Source organism: Emericellopsis atlantica (genome assembly GCF_019669845.1).
Source record: "Emericellopsis atlantica unplaced genomic scaffold F5Z01scaffold_41, whole genome shotgun sequence".
In the NCBI taxonomy this organism is placed as follows: Eukaryota; Fungi; Ascomycota; class Sordariomycetes; order Hypocreales; family Bionectriaceae; genus Emericellopsis; species Emericellopsis atlantica.
The window spans coordinates 55,551-81,734 of record NW_025764743.1 but is presented as its reverse complement, the minus strand read 5'-3'; the positions used below and the strand labels follow the sequence as shown (position 1 = coordinate 81,734).

Sequence of the window (26,184 nt, the reverse complement as noted above, 5' to 3'; positions counted from 1 at the left end):
CCACGCCCGAGAAGCTGCCTCTACAGCTCACGTTCACGCAGTGTTTGCTGGTCCACACGATTGCACAAGCTGATCACTTTTGGCACAGAAACTTTTGCGACAGCCCCATACCAGCTGCGCAGAAACTTGACGAGCCGACGACGTACCACAAAGTTAATTCGAGTAATACAGACGGCGTTGCCTTTGGATCTGTCGAGGTGAAGGGTAACAGAGGGCCACCACCATGTCCCGCTCCAACCCGCCCAACAACGCGGCTGCGTCTCGCAAGATCTCGTTCAACGTCAGCGAGCAGTACGATATCCAGGATGTCGTCGGTGAGGGTGCTTATGGTGTCGTATGGTAAGGAAGGCTCGGTGTGCTCCATATTGGCGATCACTGCTAACCCGGCAGTTCTGCGATACACAAGCCCTCGGGCCAGAAAGTGGCTATCAAGAAGATCACGCCTTTCGACCACTCCATGTTCTGCTTGCGAACCCTGCGCGAGATGAAGCTTCTCCGCTACTTCAACCACGAAAACATCATCTCGATCCTCGACATCCAGCGACCTCGCGGCTACGACTCGTTCAACGAGGTCTACCTCATCCAGGAGCTCATGGAGACGGACATGCACCGCGTTATCCGCACCCAGGACCTTTCCGACGACCACTGCCAATACTTCATCTACCAGACGTTGCGTGCGCTCAAGGCCATGCACTCAGCCAACGTGCTGCACCGAGACTTGAAGCCATCCAATCTGCTGTTGAACGCCAACTGCGATCTCAAGGTTTGCGATTTTGGTCTGGCGCGTTCAGCAGCTTCGCAGGAGGACAACTCTGGTTTCATGACGGAATACGTGGCTACGCGGTGGTACCGTGCCCCTGAAATCATGTTGACGTTCAAGGAGTACACCAAGGCCATTGACGTTTGGTCGGTGGGGTGCATTCTGGCGGAGATGCTAAGCGGCAAGCCTTTGTTCCCCGGAAAGGATTGTGAGTCTCTTGCGCGGCGCGGATGGCGAAATTGAAAGCTAATGAGGTGCAGACCACCATCAACTCACCCTTATTCTTGACGTGCTTGGTACGCCGACCATGGAAGACTACTATGGCATCAAGTCACGACGTGCTCGTGAATACATTCGCTCTTTGCCATTCAAGAAGAAGGTGCCCTTCCGCACCCTATTCCCCAAGACATCGGATCTCGCCCTCGACTTGCTGGAGAAGCTGCTGGCCTTCAACCCGGTCAAGCGCATCACAGTCGAGGAGGCGCTGAAGCACCCGTATCTCGAACCGTACCACGACCCCGAGGACGAGCCCACCGCGCCGCCAATTCCCGAAGAGTTTTTTGACTTTGACAAGCACAAGGATACCCTGAGCAAGGAGCAGCTGAAGCAATTGATCTACCAGGAGGTCATGCGATGAGCGGACGTGCAGATTCGAGGCATTGGGGATGGCTGCGCTAGCGAACGATGTACCTGCCGGCTGGCCGGCATCCGGTATGATTATCGAGTCAAACAAATGCGTCAAGCAAGGTTGTGATGGACTTAGATCGAGATAGGTTTACATACTAGGGAACGGGGAGAGATCTCGCAGGAAAGGTGCCACTTGGATTTGAGAGAAGCAGACCACGCAATCTCATCGCAGGATGAAGGGAGCGTGTGATGGCGAACAAGTAAATTGATTTTCAGCGTCGATCTGACGGACTCTGAGTGACAGTGACTTGTTGTTGTGGAATGGTCAGCATATACGTACCTATGCCTCCAGTTGTGATTTGAGCTCGGTCTCACCAAAGTCCGCAGAGCCGATGGACCGAGACCAACATGCTCTCGTTGAGGTGTGACCTGGCCTGGCGGGCGGTCTTCTCAAAGAATACGAGAGTATGAAATGCCATTCTGGTAATCCGATATTGAAAGTATCTGTCTGAAGAGCGCAGGAAACCAATGACACCAGGGCGCGACGAATCTTTGGCTAGCGGTGCGAGACTGCGTCCCCCAAAGTCCGAAAGGCCGAAGCACCACTGGGACATGGCGGCAGACTAACAGGCACCACAACGGCTGTTAGCAGCGCGGCTCTCGGCGGAGGCTGCCTATCGCGACCGGATTAGGACAAGCAATATCCTGATGGAACAACTCCTACGTCAGCCTCGTCGGCTCTGCTTCATGAACACGATACACCACCTCACCTCGCAATTGTCTCTCACTTTGTTTTGTTATTCTCAGCTCGCAACCCTCGGGCTGCGGACTCTCCTCCCTTTTCCCGCAATTTAAACAACCTATCTCTCGAGCCTTAGCATTATTATCGAGCATTGCATCAATTTGGTACCTCGGACTCCGCATCCAAAGAACACTTCCGACACTCAGCAGGCGCAAAGATACTCCATGAATGCTCCATCCCGAACCGACTCCCCCGGCACACCTCCCTCCTCCGGTGCCCAGACTCCAGCGTCGTCTTCCTCCCCGCCTTCAGGCCCTCGCTCCGAGCAGCAAGCCGACGCTTCCTCACAGTCCTACCTTTCCAGCATGTGGGGTCTGATCCGACGCTTCTCCGCCGAGGATTCCCAGTCCTTTGCGAGCCAGCTCGACAGCATGTTTGGTGCACACTCGCAGACAGAGTCCGAGACGAAAGACGGCATCAACGACGTCTTCCGACCGCCTGTCATGCGCACAGCCAGTCCGTTCCGTCCACCACCGCTCGACCCGCTGGTCCTGCACGGTTACAAAGAGGGAACGCCGGACACGGCACGGCTGCTTAGTTGTGCGGTCGCGGAGGAAGTCAGAGCCATGCTGCCCGAGAGATTACGCATCGTGGACGACTGGAGTCTGGTGTACAGCCTGGAGCAGGATGGCGCCAGCCTGGCAACGTTGTACCTCAAGTCTCGACGCTACGAGCGCAGCCGGACAGGCTTCGTCCTCGTGGTTAGAGATCAAGAGGGCGCGGTACGTGCTCCGCCACCGGATGGGTTTTCACGCAATGACTAACGTGAATGGTGATCAATAGACGTTTGGAGCATACATGAGCGAATACCCACATCCAGCGCCAAGCTACTTTGGCAACGGCGAATGCTTCCTCTGGAGAGCGTCCACACTCGCCTCGCTGCCGCCGCCCCCTTCGGCGGACACGACGACCCTCACCCGCAACACGACTCTTGCCCCGCCTCCCTCGAGCCCGGATCGACCGACTGCTTCGCCCACCCCGAGTGAGACCATCCGCTTCAAGGCCTTCCCCTACAGTGGTCTCAACGATTTCTACATCAACTGCGAGCACGGGTTCCTAAGTGTGGGCTCTGGGGGTGGGCACTATGGCCTTTGGCTCGACGATGCGCTAGGCATGGGGCACAGCTCGCGGTCCGAGACCTTTGGAAATGAGCCTTTGAGTGACGAGGGCGAGAAGTTTGGTGTGCTTGGCGTCGAATTATGGGCTATTGGACGCTCGTAAGCTACTACCTTTGGCTTTCGTGCGTCGTTTGGGTTTTTGCTTGGGATGGCGCATCATCGGGACTTTGGCGTTTTGCAGCGTAAAAAAAAGGCATCTCCCTATCAAAAATTGGGAGCTAAAGACGAGTACATGGAGGACGAAATAAGAGGCACAAACAGAGAAAACTTGGGTTCCTCTAGTTTGTTGAGCATAATGATACCCGCACCATACACTGAAGATTCATCCACAAGCAGAAAATGCGCAGACACAGAATGACGTTTTGTATTCACGGTGTTCGCGAATTCCTGTGATTCTGTATGCTCTCCCAGACGCCCTGGGGAGATGGCTTCTCGGCGCTGGCATCCGGATCGAAACCAAAGCTGTCTCTCAAGAACTGCTGGGTCGTCGGTCCAATCGTGATCACATATGTGCCCGATCTCCTCCTCTCCTCCGTCGGCAGCGCCTGTCCTGTTTGGGGATCTAGGATTCCTAACCCCTTGAGCATACCGTCACAGCCTGTGGGTGAAAAGACAACAACCCATCTCTCTGAGGCGTCCTTTGTTTGTTCCAAGATGCCAGTGAAGTCTTCGGGAAATGTTTTCATCACGCCAGTCCCATATACAACTTCTTCCGTAACGTTTATCCTCCTATCGCACGGAAGGCTTGGGTCCATCAGCGTCTTGGGGATTATGTCCCGCCTTTGCTCTCCCACTGGGAACAATAAAGATGGCAGTGTCTTGCGCCCAGGGTACCATGCTGCGTAATGCTCCAGCATATACTGCGCGAGCGCCTCGCCATTGCCAGTGTGTGAGCCAAAAATACGCAGGGGAAGCGGTATCGCCTCTAGAGCACGGGTGGTGGCAGGGCCAACACTATATATAGGTACTGTTTGTAAACAATCTAGCGATACTTTGGAAGTCAGTACTAATCTTGACAACGGTGTCTCAGGACAGCAATACCTGTGCTCTCATTGACAAGCTTGGTGAAAGCTTCAACAGCACGTTGAGATGTGAAGATTATTCCACCATACTTGGACGCAACATTGTCCGAGATCTGCTGGTGGCTTATGAGATTCTCAAAGTTCGACAGGCCCGTATCCTCGAAGCGATGCTGTAGGACAGGCACGAATCGAGGGACAAAGGCTGGATCAGCCGCCGACGAGAAGAGCTCTCGGTATGCATCCGTGGGACTACTCTCGGTCTTCAACAACAAGACTGGAACTCCCGTGCTACTCTCCTGTACATGAGCAGGTGCCATGGTGCGAGGCGAAGTAAGCAGTGGCTGGCCCCTTTTTCAAGAAAGGATCATAGACAATGGGGACAATGGGAGCATCACGCCTGACGGTCAACCGACTGTCGGGGTTCGGGCCCCGGGGTTCGGAGGACCTTTCGATATGGTCTTATCGATAAGACATCGTCATAGCCTTGAATCTTCGGCTCCGACGAACTTTGAGCTTACCAATGCGTTCGCGCCGAGGAATTTCACACATGGCAACATCCTTCTCTTAGACACTCGCTGAAGAAATCCGGGGACGATATGGCTCCTGAGGATAAAGACCAGCAAGGTGACGCCAAGGCAACGACCTCGACTGCTGGGGGTTCAGCTGGCGCACCATACACCAGGCTACCGAATGGCATCATCGTAGACAAGGACGGCAAGCCGTAAGGGTCCTCCCTCACCCCAATTGCTACTCAACTGAACAAAGTGACCAGCTGTCGCTCCTGCAATTCGAAATCGGCGTTCTCCGCCTTCGCCGCGCAAGCCACCAAGCAGTCGAAGAGACCCAAAGTCGAGTGCCCACCAGACGTCGAAACCCTGGGCCGCTGCTCGTGGACTCTTCTACACTCCATCGCCGCTACATATCCTGAGAAACCGACGACGTCGCAGCAGTCGGACGTCGTGTCGTTCGTCAAGCTCTTCTCGAAACTGTATCCGTGCTGGGTATGCGCGGAAGATTTCCAAGGGTACATTGCCAAGAGCGCGCCCAAGGCGGGGAGTAGAAGTGAATTGGGAGACTGGATGTGCAAGGCACACAACGATGTCAATGTCAAGCTGGGAAAGCCGACGTTTGACTGCAGCAAATGGGAGGAGCGTTGGGTGACGGGCCCCAAAGATGGGAGCTGTGACTGACGTGGTGCCAACGTGGTCGCTAAGCTCAGGTACCACGAACCTGCTCAGCTTTGCTATTCCATTAGACGGTCGGATGCTGTACGTTGACCTATTAGACGGCTACTTTGGGGCGGCACAGATGACTGGACCATGTGTATGAAAGCGTTTGTACTATTACTGTTGATACTATTAGACCACAATGGCATTGACTCTACTCTGCTGACAATGTTAGCATCTAGGAGAACGAGACAGATCATATGTTCAGGACATTCGCGAGACACATGCACATGTGGAACGTGGATGGGCATCTTCCTGCACGTCAAAGGTAGCTCATACGATTGCGATTGCGCCACTTTTGTTCGTGATGATGGGCAGAGATGCTAGAAATGGGCTCACATGCGGCTTGGCCCCTCTTTGACGCAGGCTCTATCGATTTCACAAGCTTCAATCGACCAGTGAGGTACAAATCGACAAAGTGAGGCCGAATTCGCCGTGGTACCACGATTACATCACCAATAGCTAAGGGAAGACATAGCGGCCCACACCAGCTCCCGAGCTGCATTGCTTCGTCCGGCATGGACGGCGCACTGCCAGTCTGGAATTTGATGGCATCGTAATCCGGACGTGTCGGGTGATTCTTTTCCCATTTAGCAAGCGTTCATTGAAAGCTGCTGCCAAGTGAAGCTGTTGATCAAGTTTCCGTTGAATCGTGTTTCTACCACCCTGCCCGTCACTTTACCTTCTCGCTCAAGCAGTGCTTGGCACGCGTAGCAACAATGGCTGACATCAGAACGCAAAGTCTCAAGAAGCCCGTCGATGTGGCAGAGTATCTCTTCCGTCGACTTCACGAAGCCGGTGTCCGCTCAGTCCATGGTGTACCGGGAGACTACAATCTTGTTGCGCTCGACTATCTCCCAGGATGTGGTCTCAACTGGGTCGGCAGCGTCAATGAGCTCAATGCAGGTGAGTCAACTCGAGGAGCCACGGCAGAGCCCATCTCACAATCATAGCGTACGCCGCCGATGGATATGCCCGCGTAAAGAAAATCTCGGCTCTCATTACGACGTTTGGTGTCGGCGAGCTTTCAGCCATCAACGGTGTTGCAGGCGCCTTCTCGGAGATGATTCCAGTCGTCCACATTGTTGGCTGCCCTTCCACCTTGTCCCAGCGAAACGGCATGCTGCTTCACCACACACTGGGCAACGGAGATTTCAACGTGTTTGCCAACATGAACACGTCAATCTCGTGCAATGTTGCCAAGCTGAACCATCCGTCCGAAATCGCCGACCAGATTGATCATGCGTTGCGAGAGTGCCAGCTTCAGTCAAGGCCAGTGTACATCATGCTGCCCACAGACATGGTGCAGGCTAAGGTCGAGGGCGCGAGGCTCGACAACCCCATTGACTTGACGGAGCCTTCCAACGAGCCGGAGAAGGAGGACTACGTGGTGGACGTGGTTCTGAAGTATCTCCGAGCGGCCAAGCGACCCATCATCCTTGCCGATGCCTGCGCGATTCGACACCGTGTGCTGAATGAAGTACACGATCTCGTCGAGAAGACGAATCTCCCGGTTTTTGTGACGCCAATGGGCAAGAGCGCCGTCAATGAAACACATCCCAACTATGGAGGTGTGTACGCTGGTGATGGATCGCATCCCGATGTGAAGGAAGCCGTCAGCGCAGCCGATCTGATCATCACCATTGGTGCCTTGAAAGTAAGTAACTCGGCGCCGTCAGCTGCATGCGTTCTAACAACTGGCCCAGAGCGACTTCAACACGTCAGGCTTCACGTACCGAACCTCGCAGCTCAATACCATTGACCTCCACAGCGATCACTGCATCGTCAGATATTCTGTGTACCCCGGTGTTCGCATGAGGGGCGTCCTCCGCAAGGTCATCAACCAGGTCTCGGCCAGTGAATTGGCTGTTCACCCGAGCCCAACGGTCTCGACCCAGGTGAACAAGACCGATGATGGTTCACAGACAATCACGCAGGCTTGGCTTTGGCCCCGTGTCGGCCACTTCCTGAAGGCAAAGGACATTGTCGTCACCGAGACGGGCACGGCCAACTTTGGCATCTGGGACACCAAGTTCCCAGAAGGCGTCACAGCCCTCAGTCAGGTTCTTTGGGGCAGCATCGGATGGTCGGTCGGCGCTTGCCAAGGTGCGGCGTTGGCTGCCAAAGATCTGGGCGATCGCCGTCGCACGATCCTCTTTGTCGGCGATGGGTCGTTCCAATTGACTGCACAAGAGCTGAGCACGATGATCCGCCAGGGTCTCAAGCCCATCATGTAGGTTTGCTTCTTTGGTTGCTGGACAGGCAACAGCTAACCATAAATGACCAGATTCGTCCTCTGCAACGAAGGCTTCACCATTGAGCGTTTCATCCACGGCATGGAGGCCACGTATAACGACATTGCGCAATGGGACTTTAAGGCTCTGGTCGACGTGTTTGGAGGTAGCAAGACCTCTCGCAAGTTCACGGTCAAAACCAAGGACGAGCTCAACAAGCTCTTGACTGATGATGCGTTCAATGCGGCCGACTGCCTCCAATTTGTCGAGTTGTACATGCCGAAAGAAGACGCGCCGCGCGCGCTGGTGATGACTGCCGAAGCAAGCGCGAAAACCAATGCGCAGAGAGAATAGGGGAGGGGAGATGACTCTTTACGATAGCACGTAATAGCCTAGGAAAGGTGTTTACTATTGAACAAACGGTCAAATCTGACAGCAAGTGTCGTCTTGGCGTTGTAGGACTCGCGTGCTCATCGATGGGGAATTTCAAGGTGAATGAAGAAGTTCGGGATGCTCGCGTAGGTGACCCACAAAAGATATCTCAGGCTCAGGCTGGTTCATGGATTTCCACCTTGTGCATGCAAACTCATAACCTAGCCATCACCAGTAGAGCGAGCCACCGCACCGCCGAATTTCTCGTCCTTCTCTTCACCAATTTCCTTACCACGTCAATCGCACGCGCAGTCGCTGTTTTATCCGTTCATTATGGGCGACAATAAGCGCAAGCAGCCACCGGCAGGCTCCAACGGCTCTGCCCCTAAGAAGAGCAAGGTTCGATGGCTTTGATGACTGCTCCTGAATTTCTAGCTCATTGTTTCTCAGGGCGGCGGTGGCTCCGGAAAGTGGAGGACACCTCACCAGCAAGCCAAATTGGCGAAGAATGTGGCCATTGGCAAATCATTAACGGTCGGTGATCGGGGGGTGTGGTTCACATATGCGCGCAACATGAAGTACAAGGCGCAGAGGGAGATTGTCGATCTCTGTGAAGAGGTTTGTCTCATCGCTCACGCTACAAGCTCAACGTGCAGGAGACTGATGACCCTTGCCAGTACGGCGAGACCATGTACGGCATCAAGCGGCAGTCGGAGCCCGATGAGGACGACGAGGATGCGCACCAAGATATTGAGGCGTCCATCGAGCAGGAGCTCAGCGATCTGAAGCCAGGTAAGCCCAAGACTGGGCAAACCTTTGTGGTGGTGCACGTCGATGTCGAATGCTTGATGTTTGTGCGAATGGCGCAACCTATCGACCCGGTCGAGTTTGTGCGTAAAATATGCCAGGACGCTCGCGACTGCAAGGATGTAATGAGCCGGAAGACAAAGTACGTCAACAGACTGACGCCTATCACGGACATGGCCAAGGCTACGGAAAAGGGCCTTGTTCAGTTGGCGAGAACGGTCATGGCGCCGCACTTTGTGTTGAACAGCGGCGGGGAGGATCTTAGCGAGGAACCCAGCACCGATGCGGACTTACCAGCCCCAGGAGGCGAGGCCGCCAACGACACGGCACCTACGACAACGAGGGCAGCGGAGCCGACAGGCGAGGCGTCGCGCCCGACATATGCCATTCGCCCCAGTATGCGAAGCCATCTCACATTGAATCGCGATATTGTCATCAAGAAGGTGGCAGAGCTGCCTGATTCGAGTCACAAGGTCAAGCTCACTGAGCCGGACAAGGTCATATTGATCGATATCTACCAGGTATGTCCCCAGTGTCGTGTGCGGCTGATTCTGCGGTCGTGCCTCGCGCGGAGTCTTTCCGACTGACATTGACAGATGTTCTGCGGCATGTCGGTCGTTGACGGCGTGGAGTGGGAGAGTCTCAAGCGTTACAACGTAAACGAGCTGTATCGCATGGGAGCCGAGAATAAGACGGCTGTGGCTGATCTCAAAGCGAAGGAAGAGACCACAGCGTCGACGTAGGCTTCGGACCGGCGCTGCCCGCAGTATCTAATGCGTTCTGTTTCACAGTAGGATAAGAACTATACACGAGGGCTGTAGGAATGAATCTACTCTTCATACACAAGCATTCCCGGGCAGCAAGACGTTGCATTGAGGTGGGATGTGTGGGAGTATGAAGTGGTTTCAGGTGGCAGTTATAATCACAAAGGCATGAGAGTATCCATGTTTGTGCGCTCTATTCCTACATGGACAATGCACTAGTGATACGTACTGGCGAGACGGTGTGAACTTGAGTCTTTGAGAGCGACATTTTCTTCCAATGGGAGTAGTATGAAGAAATAATTAAAATATCGGCAATGCTTTCCAGTCCATGTCTTCGCTGGATGACCAAATTCGCGAGCACGCCGCCCCCTGGCACCTTCCCCATTCACTAATTGTTAGGCAGCCGTGGCTAGATCCAGCTCGCTAAATAAGCCAATCACGAGCTGCCCGACTCGCTTATATCTGCATATGATTGGAACTAATACGCAACGTCTTCAATCGCAATAACCTACTACTTCATCCTCAGTTGCCAGGGCTCAACCTCATCACAATGCCTCCCGGACGTTGACCGAATCTTCTCAACCTCGATCATTCGACATGCAGTAATCAAGCTTCCTCATGGCTTGTTTTAAATCGCTTGACGGGAGAGTTCCGCACTTTGTTGGACGGCGATGGGTTGACAGTAGGATCATGCTCGATCTTCGTCATTATATCCCAAGGGCTCCAAGCTCCACGAGCAAAAGGGCGCATGGACCGACCGTTTTGGATGATTAGGAAAGCGGAGCTGCTACTAGTGTGCAATGAGTTGAGCACGGCTCGGGCTACATTCAACACACAACGGAGCTTATACCCACCCTCTTGATCGACGGCTCCGGTGCACGCTGTCAGCTCAATGTCACAGTTCTCGGCCTCGACGAGGACCAGAGCACAGTATTCCTGCCTCTTGCTAGCTTCGCGACTAAGTTCGGCAGACTGATTCCGTAGTGTATGTGAGCCCAGAGCCTGTGCTTGTGCGCTTCGTGAAAGTAAGGCTGTTCTCCCGTGTCTGGTGTCGAGAGTCTTTCGCTTGGCTGGCTCGCTTCTGATCGCTTGAAAAAACTGGTCGCCTTGAACGTCTCTTACCTTAGCGTCATCATGGGTTCTCGGTCATCATGCGTCTCGCTACGAGGCGCCATCTACTTGTCCACGGGGGGTCGCTGCACAAAGTACCCTGGCTTCTCACCGTGGTTGCCATATCTTCCTTCGGGCCCCTGACCGCTTCGGCATCTGATTACGTGCCAAGTCATCATATCAGAAAGAAAGCCAGCAAGTCAGCAGCTGGCCTGTCAGTTCGACATTCACATCACCCTTCAACAACCTACCGTCTCAAAGTTGTATTCTCTTTCCTTTTGTCCGTATGAAGCTCCCAACGTACACGGAGCATACTGCGCACTATTGCCGAGCACTGCCCGTGAGGCCAGCGACGTTTATATGCAAACTGCAACAGCCAGTGCTCACCAGCTCTGCGTAGCTTGCTCGTGTGCGGATGTGCCGAGGCCGCAGCGTTCGAGACTGCAAGGCAACAGAACGGCATTATCAGTCAAGTCAAATGGATCTCGTCGTAAAGGACTTCACTTCCACTCCGCCCCCTCGGAGAAACTCCTTACGGCGTCTCTTCGCCCAGATCATCGCCACCGGAGAAGCTCAGCCTTACACATCAGAATCACCAACGCAAAACCCAAGCTCGTTCTCCCTAAGACTTCGTCTCTGAGTGTCGCCATGTCTCCTCAGGCGGGCGACTATACACTAGCATACGATACGGATGACGACCTACTATCGATTCCAGAAACAGATCCGCCCGATGCTTGTCAGCAGCACGCGCAAAATGCCGAATACCTTCGCTTCTATGATCCCGATAGCAGCATGCAGGCGGTCAAGAATCACATTCATCTTCGTTTCCCCTCGCTTTCAGTTGTCGATGTGGGATCCACAGCGTCTACGGACGCTCAGATGCTACGCAGTGTCCGTCTTGTCGATGGCAGGCGGCTCTTGATCCATCTGCCATCCTGGTACAGGAGGCCGCTGCAACATGAGTTGGGCTCTATCACGCAAGAACTTCTCAACATCTGCTGGCTGCAGTCTTTACCAAAGTACCGAAGCAAGAATCAAGATAGGGGGCAAGCCGCCCTGTTTTCCTCTCGCCCTTGGCCTCCCATCGAAGCCACTAACTTCACGAAAGACGTCACGAACACGAACCATCTCACAGGCTTTCTTCCGATAATCTTACACCACGAATACTCAACCAGTGCAACACAGAGAAGCATGGACTTCGAGATCATGTTGAGCGAGCCGCCGCTGGGGACAAGTATTCCGGAGTTGGAAGAAGCGCTAAGTCAGAGGGAGCGTATGTCTTGCGACTGGCAGACTGGGCAGTTGTTCCGTCGGATTGCCTCGAATATTTCACCGACTGGCTACTTCGGCCCGCCAGCACATGTCCTGGCAGAGCATACGAGCATGCCATGGCTCTCTGATAGTATGGCAGGGACCTACTTGAGGTCGGACATCGGATATCCATCATGGTCCGAGGCCTTTGGGGAACTCTTCTACACGGCGTTGGAGGAAGCAGGAAGGTCTCGAATCACACTACCGTCTCATAAGCTACATGTCGCCTTTGAACGTTTTCGCCCTGCGTTCGACGTTGTCAAACGACCGAGCTTGGTGGCCATAGACGGGTGCGAAGACAGCCAGGTCCTGGTCTTACGACGTAAAGAAAGCAAAAGATACCCAAACTCGAAACCTGGCGTGTCAGAGGCCTCTGAGGATGAGAGCACAGATGACGCTTTTATAAACATCGGCAGCTTCTCGACGGATGTCAAGGTGACTGGTTTGAAGAGTTGGGGGCATTTCGTCTTTGGCGATCCTTTATTTGCAACCTGCTTCCTTAACACTGCATCGGACGCCCTGATCAAGGGGATGAACACAGCATTCAGTGCCGATGACCCCCTGGGTGACGCAGACCTCGTTGAGGACCCGCAGGATGCACACATTCGCCTGCTGTTCTACGACATTGTGCACACAATGCGTGGAATTGCAAGGCAACACAAGGGCATCAGGACTCCGGACAGTGCGCAAAAGGAGGATATGTGGTGGATGAGGCTCAGAAAGGCCTTGGCAAAGCTTGACGACATGACAGCGGAGGAAGATTAGGGGCAATTGGTATCTATGCAACAAGCGGCGAATCAGCACCACATTGGCGAGGATGGGCTACAGGCTAGCTCGGAAAGAATGCAGATACGTATATACCATTGAACACGGTCAGAACACATGCCCTGTCATGCAGTACTATCTCGCGTATTATTTTGTGGTACGTCTCTCATCGTCCTCCCCGTCATCTTCGTCCCTTGGGAGGTTGATTCCCATCATGCCGAGGAGGTTACCGGTAGGTCCAGCCATGCCTCCTTGACTTTTGAAGCTCTCGAGAATGTTCTTTGCTAGGTTGTAGTCCACATCAACTTCTTCCTCGCTGTCCTCCTGGGCATCGGCTACTTCCCCTTGCCCTCGGCTGTCCGTAATGTTCGACCGTTTCATGGGAGGATCTAGGTGGAGGGCACCGTGACCCTGCAATTCAGCCTCCAACTGGCTTGTGATCTTCCGAATTTCCTTAACATCGTCATCTTCGTCTCCTGCTTCCTCTTCTTCTTGAGCTCCAGTTTTCCCCGTCTCTGCTGCCCGCGGCGAAGCTGTGTCTTGGGTGTCGACATGTTTCCGTGTGGTTGTTGTACCTGAGGTCGGTGGGAATCCCATCATCTCCCGCATCAATCTCGAGAATTCCTCTTCGTCAAAGCTGACCTCCTTATCCTCTTCATCACTGTCTTCATCCTCTGACGCCAACTCATCCTCGTCATCGTCATAATCCATCTCGTCCATTTCCGCTCCATCGGGTCCAGCGGTTTCGTCATTCAAGAAAGCCTCGAAGCGAGAAACGATCTTGCGCAGATTATCCTTTGCGTTGGGATCACCAAACCCTTTGTCTTCATTCTGCGTATCCTTTCGTCGTGTTCGACCGCTGAGCTCATGCTCAAAATCTTCATAGTTGATGTCGAGCCACGTCTCCTGATCGTTTCTGGGTGTTTCCGGCCAAGACTCTATATCTTTGTCGGAAGGTAGGATTCCATCTCCATCCTCTTTCATATCCTCAATCATGATCGCTATCTCACGCACAACACGGCTCTTGCTAGTCTCTGCCTTAGCAGCAAGGATCTCGTAGCCGCACGTCAACTTCATCCCTGTTTCTAGCCTTCTTGTCCTTTCATCTGTGGCAACTTTTTCCACTCCTTCGTCCAAGCTGGGGAGTAGATATTGCCACCTTGAAGGTGTTTCGAAACGTTGGGATCGAAGTTGGGCGTATAGGACCTTGCTAAACCGGACGCTGACAGTAACCAGGTCCTCGGGTGGGAACGTAAGTGTTGAGGTCGTCGAAAGGATGGGTTTCAAGTTGATAGCGTCCCGGAGATAGAATGCTTCGACGGCTGGGGCAACGGATCTCGGTGAGGCGTGCACAATGTAGGCTAGACGTCGTGGTATGGTGACCAGCGAGTGGTGCAACGAGTCCTGAATCTGACCAGGGTATTTCTCCAATCGATAGAAAGCCTCTGCCTCGACGAATGTCGAATGAACTAATTCAGATGACTTATCTTTGATAAATCTCACCGCCTCGCTCAAGGCTAACTTCTGGTTCGTGTCATCCCTGCAGGGGATGAGAAGGAGCTTCTCGTCGTGAAGCCACACACGATTTTGGTCATTCTCTGGGCTCAGCCATTTGGGCAACACGTTTGCCGCTTCAACAAGAAGGAACTCGCCGTCCGTGTCGTAGATACGGACCCAGAGATCGGGGTTTTCGGCGGTGAGTCGCCTGAGTAGATAAACGACCAACCACTCATCCTCCACGGCGTCGCCATACTGTACCTGACCCTCGAGGTAAATGAGTCCTATAGTCATCAACATCAGCGTGGCTCATATTTCTGCTTGACTGCGCTCGTACCGTTCTCATTTTTGAGTTCCAAGTTGAACTGATCCCGTTGCCAAATGTAGTCTGTGGCCAAGTCTTGACACAAACTCAGCGCTTCTTTGCGTAACGCCTCGAGTTTGACCAGAGAAGACCGGGCGTCGGCTCTGTCGTCTATCATGAAGAGCAAGTACTGAACTGTGTCTTCAGGCAACTCCCTCTCGAACCCGGAATGACCAGCGGTCTCGTCATGGGGGAGGTTCTCCATTTTGTACTATCTCAAAAAGAGTAAATCGGGTGCATCGACACTGGACATGTTAGGGGTTCAACTTGTAGATGACCCTGCCAGAGCGAGGCGCCAACTCGAAAACTGCGCAACGTCTTTTCTTGACTAAAGCAGCAATGGTAAAAAAAGGCTGGCCTGTCGTTCTAGGTGACGCAAGTTCTCGTCCGACTGTTGAGCTTCCCAGGCGCAAGTCAGAGCCCAAAATGCTCACCCTATAGTCTACACAGCACCGTCCTGCCAACACGGTCACGCTTGCCCCACCACAGTTAATTGCCCCGACGCGCTCGTCGCGTCTTTTCAGTCCTGCGCATACACGTCCGCCAACGCCCACCTTTGAGTCCTAGCCCAACGTCACAGTATTCGCGATGCCAGAAAGCTCATAAACCCGTACTTGTCAACTACAAGATGCGCTCGTCTTTGCCATTACACAGCTCTCTGTACCCCTCCGAATCCAACGCTTAGTACAACATGGCACCCCGGAAGCGCACGCACGATGACGGCGGCGACACAATTGAGGAGGTTGTCGAAGCTACTTCGGCCTTGCGGCCAGAGTCTTCGGTAAGTTACCGTTGTTCCGGCTCTATTCTGGTCATTCTCTGACGCCTTGCACAGCGGAAAAGGGCGCGAGTGTCCATCAACGTTCAAGACAAGGACCAAGGACCTGTCGATGACGAGAGCCTGGCCTCTGAAGACGAGGATGAAGATGAAGAGCTATCAAATGCGCCCCAGTCACCACCACAGACCCAATACGAGTTCGAACGCGATGCCGGCTTCCACCACCTAGAAAACATCGAATACGACGACTTTCGAGCAACTCAGGCCATCAGAAGGCAAAGGGAGAAACAAGTTGGCCAAAATGCGGCAGCGGAGTCCGGCATTATTGAGTCTGTCACATGTATCAACTTCATGTGCCACACCCGACTTCATGTCGAGCTCGGCCCTTTGATCAACTTCGTTGTTGGCGAAAATGGCAGCGGCAAAAGTGCCGTGCTGACAGCTATCACGCTTTGTCTAGGTGGCAAGGCCAGTGATACAAATCGTGGAGGTAGCTTGCGCTCGTTCGTCCGAGCAGGGCAGGAGCATGGCCAACTCATCGTCAGGATAAAAAATGCTGGAACAGACGCGTACCAGCCTGACCTCTACGGCGACACAATCACAATCGAGCGACACTTTTCCAAATCCGGAACCAGCGGCTTCAAGATCAAGTCAGCGGCGGAAAAGGTGATCTCGACAAAGAAGCAGGAAGTGGACGAAATCTCAGAATGGTATGCGCTACAAATCAGCAATCCTTTGACCGTCCTTTCCCAGGACAATGCTCGGCAATTCCTCAACTCTGCAAGCCCTGCACAGAAGTACAAGTATTTCATCTCCGGCGTGCAGCTCGAGCAATTGGACAATGATTACAAGATGTCAAGAGACACGCTAGATCGAACGGAACAGCTCAGCGATGAGCTCAAGGACAGAATCGCCATTCTCAAGAAGGAAATGGACGAAGCTCTAAGGCAAGCCGAGCTAGCCAAACAGAACGGCGATCTGCGCGCCAAAGCACGATTCCTTCGAAGTCAACTTGCTTGGGTCCAGGTGCTGGAGCAGGAGAACATACTCAAGCAAAAGATTGAGATTCTAGCTGAACGCGAGCAGCGAGTGCTTGAAGCTGAGCAAGCACGTGATACTAATTCCCAAAACCTTGAGGACTTGGACCAGCAGATTGCCAGGGCGGAGCAGGTCAGAGAAGAAGTTGTGGCAGAGGGGGCCACCTTTTCGCAAAAGGTTGCAGCGGCAGAGGAAATCCTCGAGAAAGCTAAGAGGGAGCTGGCTGATATACACCAAGAGGAAAGAGCCGCGCACACCCGCCTAAAGAATGCAGGGGATCACGTAAACAAGACGAAAGACCTCATCCAACAAGAGGAGGAGCGTCTCAGCGAATCAACGGGTCCCGAGAGGGCGCAAAAAGACTCGGAACTCAACAATGCGAAGACAAGAGAGGAGGAGATTCGCAAGCAACAATCGCTGGCAAATGAACGTACGCCCGCCCTGAAAGAAGCTGTCAACGTCGCAGAGCGCACATTCCAAGAGGCAGACAAGCTTTTCAACGCCAAGAGAAAGGAAACTCTTGAAGCCAAAAATCATCGCGACGCCCTCATGGAAAATTCCGGTGGTGCAATGGATGGCTACTCCGACACGATGAAAAGAATTGTCGATGCAATCCACAACGATGGCACGTTCGCTCACAAGCCGGTTGGGCCCCTGGGCTCACTAATACGATTGAAGCAGCCAGAATGGTCAAAGATTCTGGAGAAGACATTAGGCGATACTCTGAACGGCTTTGTTGTGCGAAGCAAGGGTGACCAAACCAAGCTAAGCAGACTCATCGGCCGTTACACCGATAAGCCACCCCCTATTTTCATATCGAATCAAGGTCATCTGGACACTGCAGCCAACGAGCCCGACGAGGATTTCGACACGATTCTACGCGTCATGGAGTTCGATGATGATACGGTCCGGACCCAATTAATTATGAACGCGTCAGTAGAGAAAATCATCTTGGTGAAGGACCGTGTTCGTGCCCAACAAGTCATGTTCAACCAGGCTCCCCCGCGCAACGTAGGCGCATGCATTTGTTTGCACGACGGCGCCAACAAACGAAATCATGGTCTTCGATTAACGAACCGTGGAGGCAACAAGAGCACAAGTCCAATCAGCCCACCTGAGAACAGACCCGGAGCCATAGTCAGTGGCCAGCCACGCATGCGCACAGATATAAAACGCCAAGTCGCTCTACAGCAGGAGATAGTGAAGCAGTTGGGCCAGGATCTGATCGCCATGACTCACAAACAGAAAGATGCGAAGAAAGCACTGGTAAATGCGCAGAACGAGAAAGAAGGCAACAATCAGGCGATTCAGAACTTGGCACGAGAGATCCGCCAAGCACAAGCTGACATTCAGCGCATAGAAGAAGAGTTGGACCAATTCGAGGGCGCTGACGATCGACTGGAGACCCTCAGGGCCACTCTGCGAGAGCACAATGAGGAAGCTGAGCAGGTCGGCATGCAATACGGCAACATGAGACTCCAGAAGGAGACTCTGTCCGACAAAGTTCGGGAGGAAAAGAAGAAAGTGGAAGCGTTGAAGGAAGAAGGCAAAGACTTCCAAGCTCGCGTCAACAAAGCAGAAGGCAAGGTCCGCGGCCTGAATGATGCCCGAAAGGTGGCTGTTTCATCGAAGAACGCTGCCTACGATCAGGCTGCCATGGCAGTACAGGAACGTGACCGGGCCGAGGTCAAGCGTCAGCAATATGTCAACCAGGTTGCTGAATACACAGAGGAGGCCGAGAAGGTGTGCCAGGAGCGGCCTCCTATACCTGATGGCGAAACTCGTCAGAATTTGGAAAAGCGTTTCAAGAAGATCAAGGAACAGCTTGCTGCTCGAGAGAAGCGTTTTGGAGGTTCTGACGAGGAGCTTTTCGCGCGTCGCGATGAGGCTGTGAAGCGTTATGAGGATATCAAGACCCAGGCCCAGGATGTGGAGGAGACCATTGTCTCTTTGAAGAGAGCCATGGGCCGACGTCTTGAAATCTGGCGACAATTCCAACGGCAAATCAGTGCGCGTGTACGCAATCAGTTCACCATTGTGCTCAGCGAACGCGGGTTCCGTGGCGGTATCGAACTCGATCACAAAAATCGGAAAATACACCTTAGGGTCGAGCCCGATGAAACGCGCAAGAGCGATGCTGGGCGCAACACAAAGACATTGTCCGGAGGTGAAAAATCGTTCACTTCCATATGTATGCTTCTTGCCATATGGGAGGCCGTTTCATCACCCATTCGATGCCTGGACGAGTTTGATGTTTTCATGGACAATGTCAACAGGGCGATGAGCACCAACTTACTTGTAAGTCTTGTCGCGTTGACGGCAGGATGTATCATCAGCTAACCTGCTTATAGTGTGATGCTGCCCGCCGGTCGGTGTCCCGTCAGTACATACTCATTACACCTAATGCCATCGAGGGTCGCGCAAGGATGGACAAGGATGTCAACATTATCCGGTGAGTGCTGCGCTGTTGCAACTGTTGAGAATATGTTCGCTAACGTCTTCTAGGCTGACGGACCCTCGTCAACAGAGGCTGATTTAGGGAGTTCCACGCCTTGTTGCAGGATGAGCTGGTGCGGCGCATTGTATGGCGTTACGGGTGTCGGATGTGGGCTGCCTCGGGAGTGCAGTTTCGCGACTTGTTTCCGTACTCTATGATGTTCAAGTCGTTGGTGCACGGTTGTTTTGTAGCATTTCAGGGGTCGCGACAGGTACCGATGTTCCGTTCATGTACATGTTACTCTTACACCAATACAAGATTTCTACATGATGTACAGAGTCTCTCACGAGACTAAAATTAGATCCTCGCACCCTTGCTTCTCAAGACATTGATTCCTGCGCTCGCTGTAAAGCCAACCCACTGCCCAATGGCTCCAAGTGCGCCGCCTACAGACTGGACCTCGCCAAGTCGTCGTTTGAGGAACTTGTTGGTCTCAACATAGTCGGGGGAGTGGTCATTCGTCATGAACAGCTCGCTGGAGCTGTAGATCATGGATAGAGTCGCGCGCTTAGTGTACCAGGACGGATCGACCGCGGTGTCGCCAGCTAAATACCAAATCTCGTCCGATAGCATGGCAAGCTCTTTGAGGGAGGCCGGGGCGTGGCTGGGTTGTGCCATCACAGCAAGAGCCTAGGTAGTGCAAAGTCAGCAAGCCTTCTATACTTCGATCCGGGGCTTCTTACCTCTTGCCACTGGTGAATGACTTCTCGGTTGGCCATGAGCCGTTCCCACGTCAGAGCTGTAACCTTGGCCCCTACGCCAACGGGCGCATCTTCCCCTTGGAATATATGGCTGCTCTTTGCTGCTAGCGCCAGTCTTTGTGTATAGAGGTGATAGCGGATCAAGCTGAATGCACCGTCGGGAAGAGCACTTGGGCTGATGTCGAGGAGACCGGCATCGCATGCGCCGAGGGACAGCGCGCGGTGGGTGAAGCCATGCTCGGGCACATGCTTGTATGCTGCAGAGAGAATCAACGTCTCTGTTGCTCCGAAGGGACCAGGCGGAGGCGGGTGGTCGTATGAATGGAAGGCGCGACGAGAATGGATGTGCTGGTTGCACGTCCGAGGGCGGGTGGTTCGAAAGCAGCGCGTTGCTGTACGCGTGGGTAGGGCTGTGGCCATGATGACTGTTTGCGCAGTGGTAATGGCTGTCTATTCTGGAATTGAGCTTAGAAGCCTAGTTCACGTCTTGAGCTTTGAGGTGGCTTGACGATGATACAGGCCAATTGATGATGCCTACCGTCACTACCTTGCTAGAACTTCACTATCCCTACGGCGTAGATTCGACGGCTTTATTCCGCCCTTGTCCCACCTTTAGCCAAGGGTCTCGGCACACAGGGTCTACCTACCCTATATCGCTTCGTTGGTCATGTTGGTGCCAATGCTGTTTATGATCACATATAATATTTACGAGCTATATCAGTCGGCGGCGATGAATGAAAATCATTGAGCCCGGGAGTATCAATACTATGAATATGGGTTTTTCTGGTGTTGTGAACTGCGTACCCGTGCAAGTTCAGAAATCAGCATAACTTGCGGACCAGACCTTACTATGAACATGAGTGAATACCTGGGATATAATCATGTTCATTCGCACAGCGGCGCGGGTAACGGCTTCCAATCAACGCTTAGGGTACAATGCGCATAAGAGCGCCCCTCTCACTCCGATCATTCCCTCCGAAGCCTTCTGTTGATCGTTGACCAGGCAGCTGGCCAATTCAACAAGGCACACAAGGAGGGGCAGCCTTCATTGCACGTTCGACTGAAGCTGCGGCTGCCGGCTTCAGTCCCCGACCGAGCTGCACGAGTGCATGCGCCTAATGCAGGATCACATTGCAATCACTGGTTCCAAGCTGCATGAGGTATGACTGGCTCACCGGTGAGAGAAAACATCGTAGGCCTATGGTCCCCGTCTGGAGAATACAATTGGGCAGCACACTGCATGGTGTCACATCATTCACGCTCCGAGGCCTGGGCTGGGTAACGTAATTGTTTATTAATATGCGCCTTTGCGAACAGGATGAGACTCCGAAGGTCAATAAAGTGGTCGTATCACCCGCATTCCTCCGTTCGTATCCGCGCACTCTATTTATATGTGGCTCACCAGACCCGCCAACCGCCATCCATCTGTATTACCTACGAGCTGTAGGCCAACCTTCTTGTACGTAGTAATTTTGTCGATACGCAGTGGTGTAGCTTCTGAAATCAGTGAATTGCTACATATCTGGCTGAGCAAACTTGCAAGGCCCATTCGGGGATAAGTCTCAGAACCATGCGGCTTCTGGGTACGGACGTCGACTATCTGATAATGCCACTTCTCACATGCATCGCTTTTCGACTCTTTTTGAGAGGAGATGCGTGAAGTAAAGAGGCACAAAAGTATTTGAGTATCAAGACAAAGATGCCTCCTAACTAAGTGGTCTAGTATCATGCTTGCCAGCTCGCAAGCTGCTGCGCTGTCACGTGATGGTTAGCGATTCTTGACGTCGGATATTCTTTTGCAACTCGGCGCCAGGAGTCAGACTTTCTCAACACTTGTCGCTAAGCGCCGCACGAGCTATGCGTTGGCATGTCATTAACTAAAAGTTCCAGGCTGGGTTATAGGCAAGGTCAATGCTAAGTTGGACCATTCCATCCGCCAGGTACCTTGAGGAATAACGCACGACACAGTGCGTCCATACTAGCAGTCATTAGGCTGGGTTGAGGCCTTGAGGTGATGTAAGTGCGGGGCCTCTGGCACCACACGCAACGTTCATTGGTTTCCTGTCTTTGCGACGCTTTGCAGCTCCAGTCAGGCTGACCGCGTGCACGCGTCTTTTTCCTCCTCTTGGTCCTCATCACATTTCGAGCTGTGCCGACGCGACTTCCTAGAGGTGCAACCATCGACGACCCCTGAAGCCCGCTTCCATTTGCCAACTGTTCAAGGGCTCAAGAGCATCGTGGTAGTCTCGTACAGAGGTGTGCGCACGTCTAGCCAGGCCCCAACACTTGTGAGTTGGGCTACGTTTCCTGATTGCCTTCGACCCCAAGGTCCAAATTCGTCCCCGAGGTCCCAGCCTCACTGGCTAGTACTTACGGCGTGCCACTACGCCGCGGTCAACCATCCCACCACACACACCTTGTGCTCCTGCATCCCCTCGCTATTCGATACGTTTCCATTTCAGAAGCTGCAGCAGCCTGTACAGGCCACTCCGCGTTTGTACCTGGTGAAGTTGACCACTAGCGAGTGCTAGCAAGACTCATCATCCGGGGCGGCCCTGATTATATCACATTCAAGCCACTGACTAGGCACTGATCTCACCCAGCAGTGTACCCATTGGCGAGGGATCCAACACGTCCGCAAAGTCTTGCTTGTGTCGCAGCACAGGCTAAGGTCTGTTCAAACACTGAACCAGCAAGCACTGGCGTTTTGGAAACCCGTACGTTCCCTCCGACCTCGCCCTCGCACACCAACTTGCCCCCCATTTCCACCACCACCCACTCACTTCACCAACCAGAGTACTGGAACGAACCTACCTTCACAGGCGCACACCAGCACTAACCGAGTCTGATTTTGAGCCTGCACCTGTGGTCTCACTCGAGTCCGTGCTGAAGTGCTCGTTGCTGTTGTTGATGTGGTTGCGGTTGTTCTTGTTGCTGTTGTCACTTGCAACCATACTGACTGAGCGAGCAGAGTAAAACCAGCATCATACCCCGAGCAGCCGCACTGTAGCTGTGCTATCAACTCCGACGACATCAGTCCATCAGCTGCACGAGCTTGTTTGCTATCCCGGGCCAACGCGCACGGTCTGTGATTGAGCAGACGAGGCTTCAAACCAAGACGCTCGTCGGCATTTGTGAAGGAAAATCCTCACTATGGGTACGTATCATTCCCCCTATTCCTATCGTTTACCCAATGCCTTGCACATACCGCCCACGATCTGTTGCTTTCTGTCACTATGCATCTGCTCGCATACCAGGAGCATAGCTGGGTCGCAAGGCTCACATCCATCCATTGCACCGACAGGCATGCCTGCGCAACGTCAAGTACATCGCACCACACGCCGGAATGTACTCCAGTCCTGTCCTGTTACTCGAAGCGCCTCGGGAAATGCCCTGCACTGCGCTTCCAAAACTGGCGCCCAGTGGCGCCTTTCCCTCACTTTCACTGCTCGCATTGCGGTACCTGAGTTTGCGCCGCGACCCAGCACTCTCGGCGGTTTCAAAGGCAAACCGAACGCTGGGTAACCTGGTGAGACTTCTGCCCTTATCAGGAAACCGGGATGAACCCCGCCTTCAAAGGCACTCCATGCAACGTGCTCGGTCTTTGTCCATGGTGAGGTTCTACAGGTCGCAGCAAGAGCCACCACAGTCACTAGTGTGATGCGACTTCTTGATGTAACTCGGTCTGAATCCCATTCAAGAGCATGCACGGATCTGTCCCTCTTCCTCGATTTGGCCAGACCCGAGGCTCGCGGCCTCTATCACTATCTCGGATCGCAAGGCTTTGCCGCCCTACAAAACTCCTTCCCCTTCCTTGCACGCTTCCTGTTCCAGCGTGTGCCAGGTCCACCTGCCGGCGCTGCGGTCTTGCGCACACCCCTCCACCCATCCCTTCCCCACCCGCATATAGGCGCTGTGTGAAGCCACGCTTACCACATACCTTATGCGACTGCTTCCCTCCTCTGCCTTTCCTCCAAGGTGTTCTTTGCTCTTCACTTCTTCTACATTCAGACTTGGCCATCATTCGTCTCGATCTGTCCCCTGTTTGACACGTATGTCTTGGATGCTAGTCTTATCTAACGTTACCTTGTAGCGGACAACTCAGACAACTACAGACCAGTAAGTGCTCATTGCGTCTATGCGCCTCGATCCCCAAATACCTCCTGCCCTCACGTAGATGCTACGTCACAGCGCCGATTGGAAGCTGCGCAGGTCCTTGCTGTGCTTCATCAATTGCCCTTCGCAAAGCGACCACGGACCTTGCTGCCCTGGTTGTCGCGAGCGACACTCGAGCACACCTTCACTTCGACCGTCGATTGCGAAGTGAACATCAGAATGCGAGGCGTGTACTGATTATTGAATAGCGTGAAAGGTCTCGCTCGCCCCGACGACGCTCTCGCAGCCCCGGACGTTCTCGGCGCCGCTCATACTCGCCTCGGAGTCGCTCACCCAGTCGGGAAGATAACCGCCGAGGCCGTGATCGCTCGCCTATGGCAGGAACGGGCGCACAGGACGGAGGATCAAACTACGGCGGACAAGCACCTAACCGATCATTCGAAGACCGAGGTCGCGCACGAGATTCCATGATGAACAACATTCGCGAAACGTCCCAGCAAGACCGCCGTGTCTACGTCGGCAACCTTAGTTACGATGTCAAGTGGCACCATCTGAAGGACTTCATGCGCCAGGGTGAGGAATGTGGGTGGTATGGAGGGCTGTGCAAGGGCTGACGAAGGGTTCTAGCGGGAGAGGTTCTCTTTGCCGATGTGTTATTGCTTCCAAACGGAATGTCGAAGGTGGGCTCCATTGCATGACCCTTGATGGCTTTTCTCTCGGCCTTTCCACACTTTTGGATTCTTATGGATGTTGGGTTGACGGATTGGACGTTGTCCATGGTTGATGTAGGGATGCGGGTAAGTTTGGCCCTGGCCTCGTGTTTCACGCAGGACTAACACGATTGTGCAGCATTGTGGAATATGCGACACGCGATCAAGCCCAGCAAGCTGTTGCGCAGCTCAGCAACCAGAATCTGATGGGACGATTGGTCTATGTCCGCGAGGTTGGTTACAGTCTGGAGGTGCACGGAATTCAGACAACTGACGTATTCAGGATCGTGAAGCTGAGCCCAGATTCATTGGGTCCAACAGCGGCGGCCGTGGCGGTGGCTTTGCTGGTGGCCCTGGAGCCATGCATGGCGGTCCCGGCATGCAGGGTGGCTTCAACCCTGGATTTGGAGGTGGCCCCCCTGTTGGAGGTGGTGGCCGACAGATCTACGTCGCAAATGTCAGTCCTCATCATCTCGTTCAACTGAAGCAAGTTCACGTCAAGTCCTGGCTTTATACTGACAGGAAGCGTAGCTTCCGTTCAACATAGGATGGCAGGATCTCAAGGACTTGTTCCGGCAGGCCAGTATGTCACTTCTTTCACGTCTTGGGGGACAACCGTATACTGACACTTTAGCTCGCGTCGGTGGCGTGATCAGAGCTGATGTCCACATGGGTCCTGACGGTCGACCCAAGGGCTCAGGCATTGTTGTATTCGAAAGCCCAGAAGATGCCCGGAACGCCATCCAGCAATTCAACGGTTATGACTGGCAAGGCCGTATGCTCGAAGTCCGCGAGGACCGATTTGCCCAAGGCGGAGGCATGGGCTTCGGCGGGCGCGGTGGGTTTGGCGGCGGTATGCGAGGTGGCTTCGGAGGCGGCTTTGGCGGTCGCGGAGGCTTCGGCGGTTTCGGCGCTCGCGGTGGATTTGGAGGTGGCCGTGGCGGAGGGTTTGCTGGGGGTCCCATGGGCGGTCCAGGTGGCCCAGGTGCCCCAGGCTTCGATGCTCCCTCGGTGCCCCCCAATCCCTTTACCGACTTCGCCACTTCTGGCACTGAACGCAGCGAGACCATCTATGTCCGCAATGTAAGTTCATCCTGAGCAGACAAGCACCCCTTCATTTGAAACATACTGACTTGTGTCACAGTTGCCTTGGTCCACCAGCAACGACGATCTCGTAGAGCTGTTCACCACCATTGGCAAGGTCGAGCAAGCCGAGATTCAGTACGAGCCGAGTGGCCGCTCCCGGGGTAGCGGTGTTGTTCGCTTTGATTCCGCCGATACCTCAGATACCGCCATCGCCAAGTTTCAAGGCTACCAGTACGGCGGGCGCCCTCTGAATCTGAGCTTCGTCAAGTACACCAACCAGCCCGGCGCCGCGGCCGACTCGATGGAGACCGATCCTCACGAAGGATTGACTCAAGATCAAATGATGTAGGCTCATGGCGAACCATACAATTTGGTGTATGCTCTGGCATTCAAACCACGCGCTATTGATTGCGCGATCTCTTGTTTCTTTCCTTTTTATATGGACCTCATCAAAGCTGAGTTTCGTTCTTCTACTTTGG

General features: G+C 53.7%; 11 protein-coding genes across 11 annotated transcripts; 8 read left to right on the top strand and 3 right to left on the bottom strand.

Moving 5' to 3' along the window:
• Positions 1-223: 223 nt before the first annotated feature.
• Positions 224-1,397, top strand: F5Z01DRAFT_630168 (mitogen activated protein kinase; the record flags this gene model as incomplete). The annotated part of the gene is made up of 3 exons (XM_046261706.1): positions 224-339; positions 391-968; positions 1,021-1,397. The coding sequence occupies 3 exons, from the start codon at positions 224-226 to the stop codon at positions 1,395-1,397; spliced, it is 1,071 nt and encodes a 356-aa protein (XP_046114084.1).
• A 478-nt stretch (positions 1,398-1,875) lies between these two features.
• On the top strand, positions 1,876-3,543 carry F5Z01DRAFT_423519 (oxidation resistance protein 1). Its single transcript, XM_046259630.1, has 2 exons — positions 1,876-2,911; positions 2,973-3,543. Exons 1-2 carry the CDS (start codon positions 2,354-2,356, stop codon positions 3,408-3,410), a joined length of 996 nt encoding a protein of 331 aa, XP_046114083.1. The 5' UTR covers positions 1,876-2,353; the 3' UTR covers positions 3,411-3,543.
• F5Z01DRAFT_695569 (tetrapyrrole biosynthesis, uroporphyrinogen III synthase) lies at positions 3,205-4,607 on the bottom strand (the record flags this gene model as incomplete). The annotated part of the gene is made up of 2 exons (XM_046266261.1): positions 3,205-4,289; positions 4,328-4,607. Coding segments are annotated over 2 exons (894 nt in total), but the record flags the coding sequence as incomplete, so codon positions are not given.
• A 173-nt stretch (positions 4,608-4,780) lies between these two features.
• F5Z01DRAFT_423522 (ERV/ALR sulfhydryl oxidase domain-containing protein) lies at positions 4,781-5,668 on the top strand. Its single transcript, XM_046259631.1, has 2 exons — positions 4,781-5,050; positions 5,102-5,668. The coding sequence occupies exons 1-2, from the start codon at positions 4,926-4,928 to the stop codon at positions 5,517-5,519; spliced, it is 543 nt and encodes a 180-aa protein (XP_046114081.1). The 5' UTR covers positions 4,781-4,925; the 3' UTR covers positions 5,520-5,668.
• A 507-nt stretch (positions 5,669-6,175) lies between these two features.
• Positions 6,176-8,439, top strand: F5Z01DRAFT_423678 (pyruvate decarboxylase). Its single transcript, XM_046259634.1, has 4 exons — positions 6,176-6,461; positions 6,509-7,212; positions 7,262-7,788; positions 7,843-8,439. Exons 1-4 carry the CDS (start codon positions 6,275-6,277, stop codon positions 8,141-8,143), a joined length of 1,719 nt encoding a protein of 572 aa, XP_046114080.1. The 5' UTR covers positions 6,176-6,274; the 3' UTR covers positions 8,144-8,439.
• F5Z01DRAFT_423867 (THUMP domain-containing protein) lies at positions 8,256-9,821 on the top strand. Its single transcript, XM_046259635.1, has 4 exons — positions 8,256-8,560; positions 8,612-8,779; positions 8,839-9,489; positions 9,565-9,821. Exons 1-4 carry the CDS (start codon positions 8,495-8,497, stop codon positions 9,709-9,711), a joined length of 1,032 nt encoding a protein of 343 aa, XP_046114079.1. The 5' UTR covers positions 8,256-8,494; the 3' UTR covers positions 9,712-9,821.
• A 1,669-nt stretch (positions 9,822-11,490) lies between these two features.
• On the top strand, positions 11,491-12,918 carry F5Z01DRAFT_630183 (uncharacterized protein; the record flags this gene model as incomplete). The annotated part of the gene is made up of 1 exon (XM_046261708.1): positions 11,491-12,918. The coding sequence occupies one exon, from the start codon at positions 11,491-11,493 to the stop codon at positions 12,916-12,918; it is 1,428 nt and encodes a 475-aa protein (XP_046114078.1).
• Positions 12,919-12,972: 54 nt separating this feature from the next.
• F5Z01DRAFT_714603 (SGT1 domain-containing protein) lies at positions 12,973-15,263 on the bottom strand. Its single transcript, XM_046266508.1, has 2 exons — positions 14,753-15,263; positions 12,973-14,699 (listed from the first exon to the last, which is right to left on the bottom strand). Exons 1-2 carry the CDS (start codon positions 14,982-14,984, stop codon positions 13,066-13,068), a joined length of 1,866 nt encoding a protein of 621 aa, XP_046114077.1. The 5' UTR covers positions 14,985-15,263; the 3' UTR covers positions 12,973-13,065.
• Positions 15,264-15,285: 22 nt separating this feature from the next.
• On the top strand, positions 15,286-19,308 carry F5Z01DRAFT_667126 (P-loop containing nucleoside triphosphate hydrolase protein). Its single transcript, XM_046264267.1, has 3 exons — positions 15,286-15,560; positions 15,615-18,893; positions 18,947-19,308. Exons 1-3 carry the CDS (start codon positions 15,471-15,473, stop codon positions 19,049-19,051), a joined length of 3,474 nt encoding a protein of 1,157 aa, XP_046114076.1. The 5' UTR covers positions 15,286-15,470; the 3' UTR covers positions 19,052-19,308.
• On the bottom strand, positions 19,309-20,407 carry F5Z01DRAFT_667125 (COQ9-domain-containing protein). The gene is made up of 2 exons (XM_046264266.1): positions 19,776-20,407; positions 19,309-19,722 (listed from the first exon to the last, which is right to left on the bottom strand). Exons 1-2 carry the CDS (start codon positions 20,211-20,213, stop codon positions 19,390-19,392), a joined length of 771 nt encoding a protein of 256 aa, XP_046114075.1. The 5' UTR covers positions 20,214-20,407; the 3' UTR covers positions 19,309-19,389.
• Positions 20,408-24,283: 3,876 nt separating this feature from the next.
• On the top strand, positions 24,284-26,054 carry F5Z01DRAFT_630157 (RNP domain protein; the record flags this gene model as incomplete). The annotated part of the gene is made up of 8 exons (XM_046261704.1): positions 24,284-24,482; positions 24,537-24,589; positions 24,699-24,706; positions 24,759-24,870; positions 24,903-25,076; positions 25,151-25,202; positions 25,254-25,702; positions 25,764-26,054. The coding sequence occupies 8 exons, from the start codon at positions 24,284-24,286 to the stop codon at positions 26,052-26,054; spliced, it is 1,338 nt and encodes a 445-aa protein (XP_046114074.1).
• Positions 26,055-26,184: the final 130 nt, after the last annotated feature.

Coding starts and splice junctions, on each gene's coding strand:
- F5Z01DRAFT_423678 (XM_046259634.1), top strand. CDS start 6,275: ATGGCTGACATCAGAACGCAAAGTCTCAAGAAGCCCGTCGATGTGGCA. Junction 6,462..6,508: donor CGTCAATGAGCTCAATGCAG/GTGAGTCAACTC, acceptor TCACAATCATAG/CGTACGCCGCCGATGGATAT. Junction 7,213..7,261: donor TCACCATTGGTGCCTTGAAA/GTAAGTAACTCG, acceptor CAACTGGCCCAG/AGCGACTTCAACACGTCAGG.
- F5Z01DRAFT_423519 (XM_046259630.1), top strand. CDS start 2,354: ATGAATGCTCCATCCCGAACCGACTCCCCCGGCACACCTCCCTCCTCC. Junction 2,912..2,972: donor TTAGAGATCAAGAGGGCGCG/GTACGTGCTCCG, acceptor GGTGATCAATAG/ACGTTTGGAGCATACATGAG.
- F5Z01DRAFT_423522 (XM_046259631.1), top strand. CDS start 4,926: ATGGCTCCTGAGGATAAAGACCAGCAAGGTGACGCCAAGGCAACGACC. Junction 5,051..5,101: donor GTAGACAAGGACGGCAAGCC/GTAAGGGTCCTC, acceptor CAAAGTGACCAG/CTGTCGCTCCTGCAATTCGA.
- F5Z01DRAFT_714603 (XM_046266508.1), bottom strand. CDS start 14,984: ATGGAGAACCTCCCCCATGACGAGACCGCTGGTCATTCCGGGTTCGAG. Junction 14,700..14,752: donor GGAACTCAAAAATGAGAACG/GTACGAGCGCAG, acceptor TGATGACTATAG/GACTCATTTACCTCGAGGGT.
- F5Z01DRAFT_667126 (XM_046264267.1), top strand. CDS start 15,471: ATGGCACCCCGGAAGCGCACGCACGATGACGGCGGCGACACAATTGAG. Junction 15,561..15,614: donor CCTTGCGGCCAGAGTCTTCG/GTAAGTTACCGT, acceptor CGCCTTGCACAG/CGGAAAAGGGCGCGAGTGTC. Junction 18,894..18,946: donor CGATGAGCACCAACTTACTT/GTAAGTCTTGTC, acceptor ACCTGCTTATAG/TGTGATGCTGCCCGCCGGTC.
- F5Z01DRAFT_423867 (XM_046259635.1), top strand. CDS start 8,495: ATGGGCGACAATAAGCGCAAGCAGCCACCGGCAGGCTCCAACGGCTCT. Junction 8,780..8,838: donor TTGTCGATCTCTGTGAAGAG/GTTTGTCTCATC, acceptor GACCCTTGCCAG/TACGGCGAGACCATGTACGG. Junction 9,490..9,564: donor TATTGATCGATATCTACCAG/GTATGTCCCCAG, acceptor TGACATTGACAG/ATGTTCTGCGGCATGTCGGT.
- F5Z01DRAFT_667125 (XM_046264266.1), bottom strand. CDS start 20,213: ATGGCCACAGCCCTACCCACGCGTACAGCAACGCGCTGCTTTCGAACC. Junction 19,723..19,775: donor TCATTCACCAGTGGCAAGAG/GTAAGAAGCCCC, acceptor TGCACTACCTAG/GCTCTTGCTGTGATGGCACA.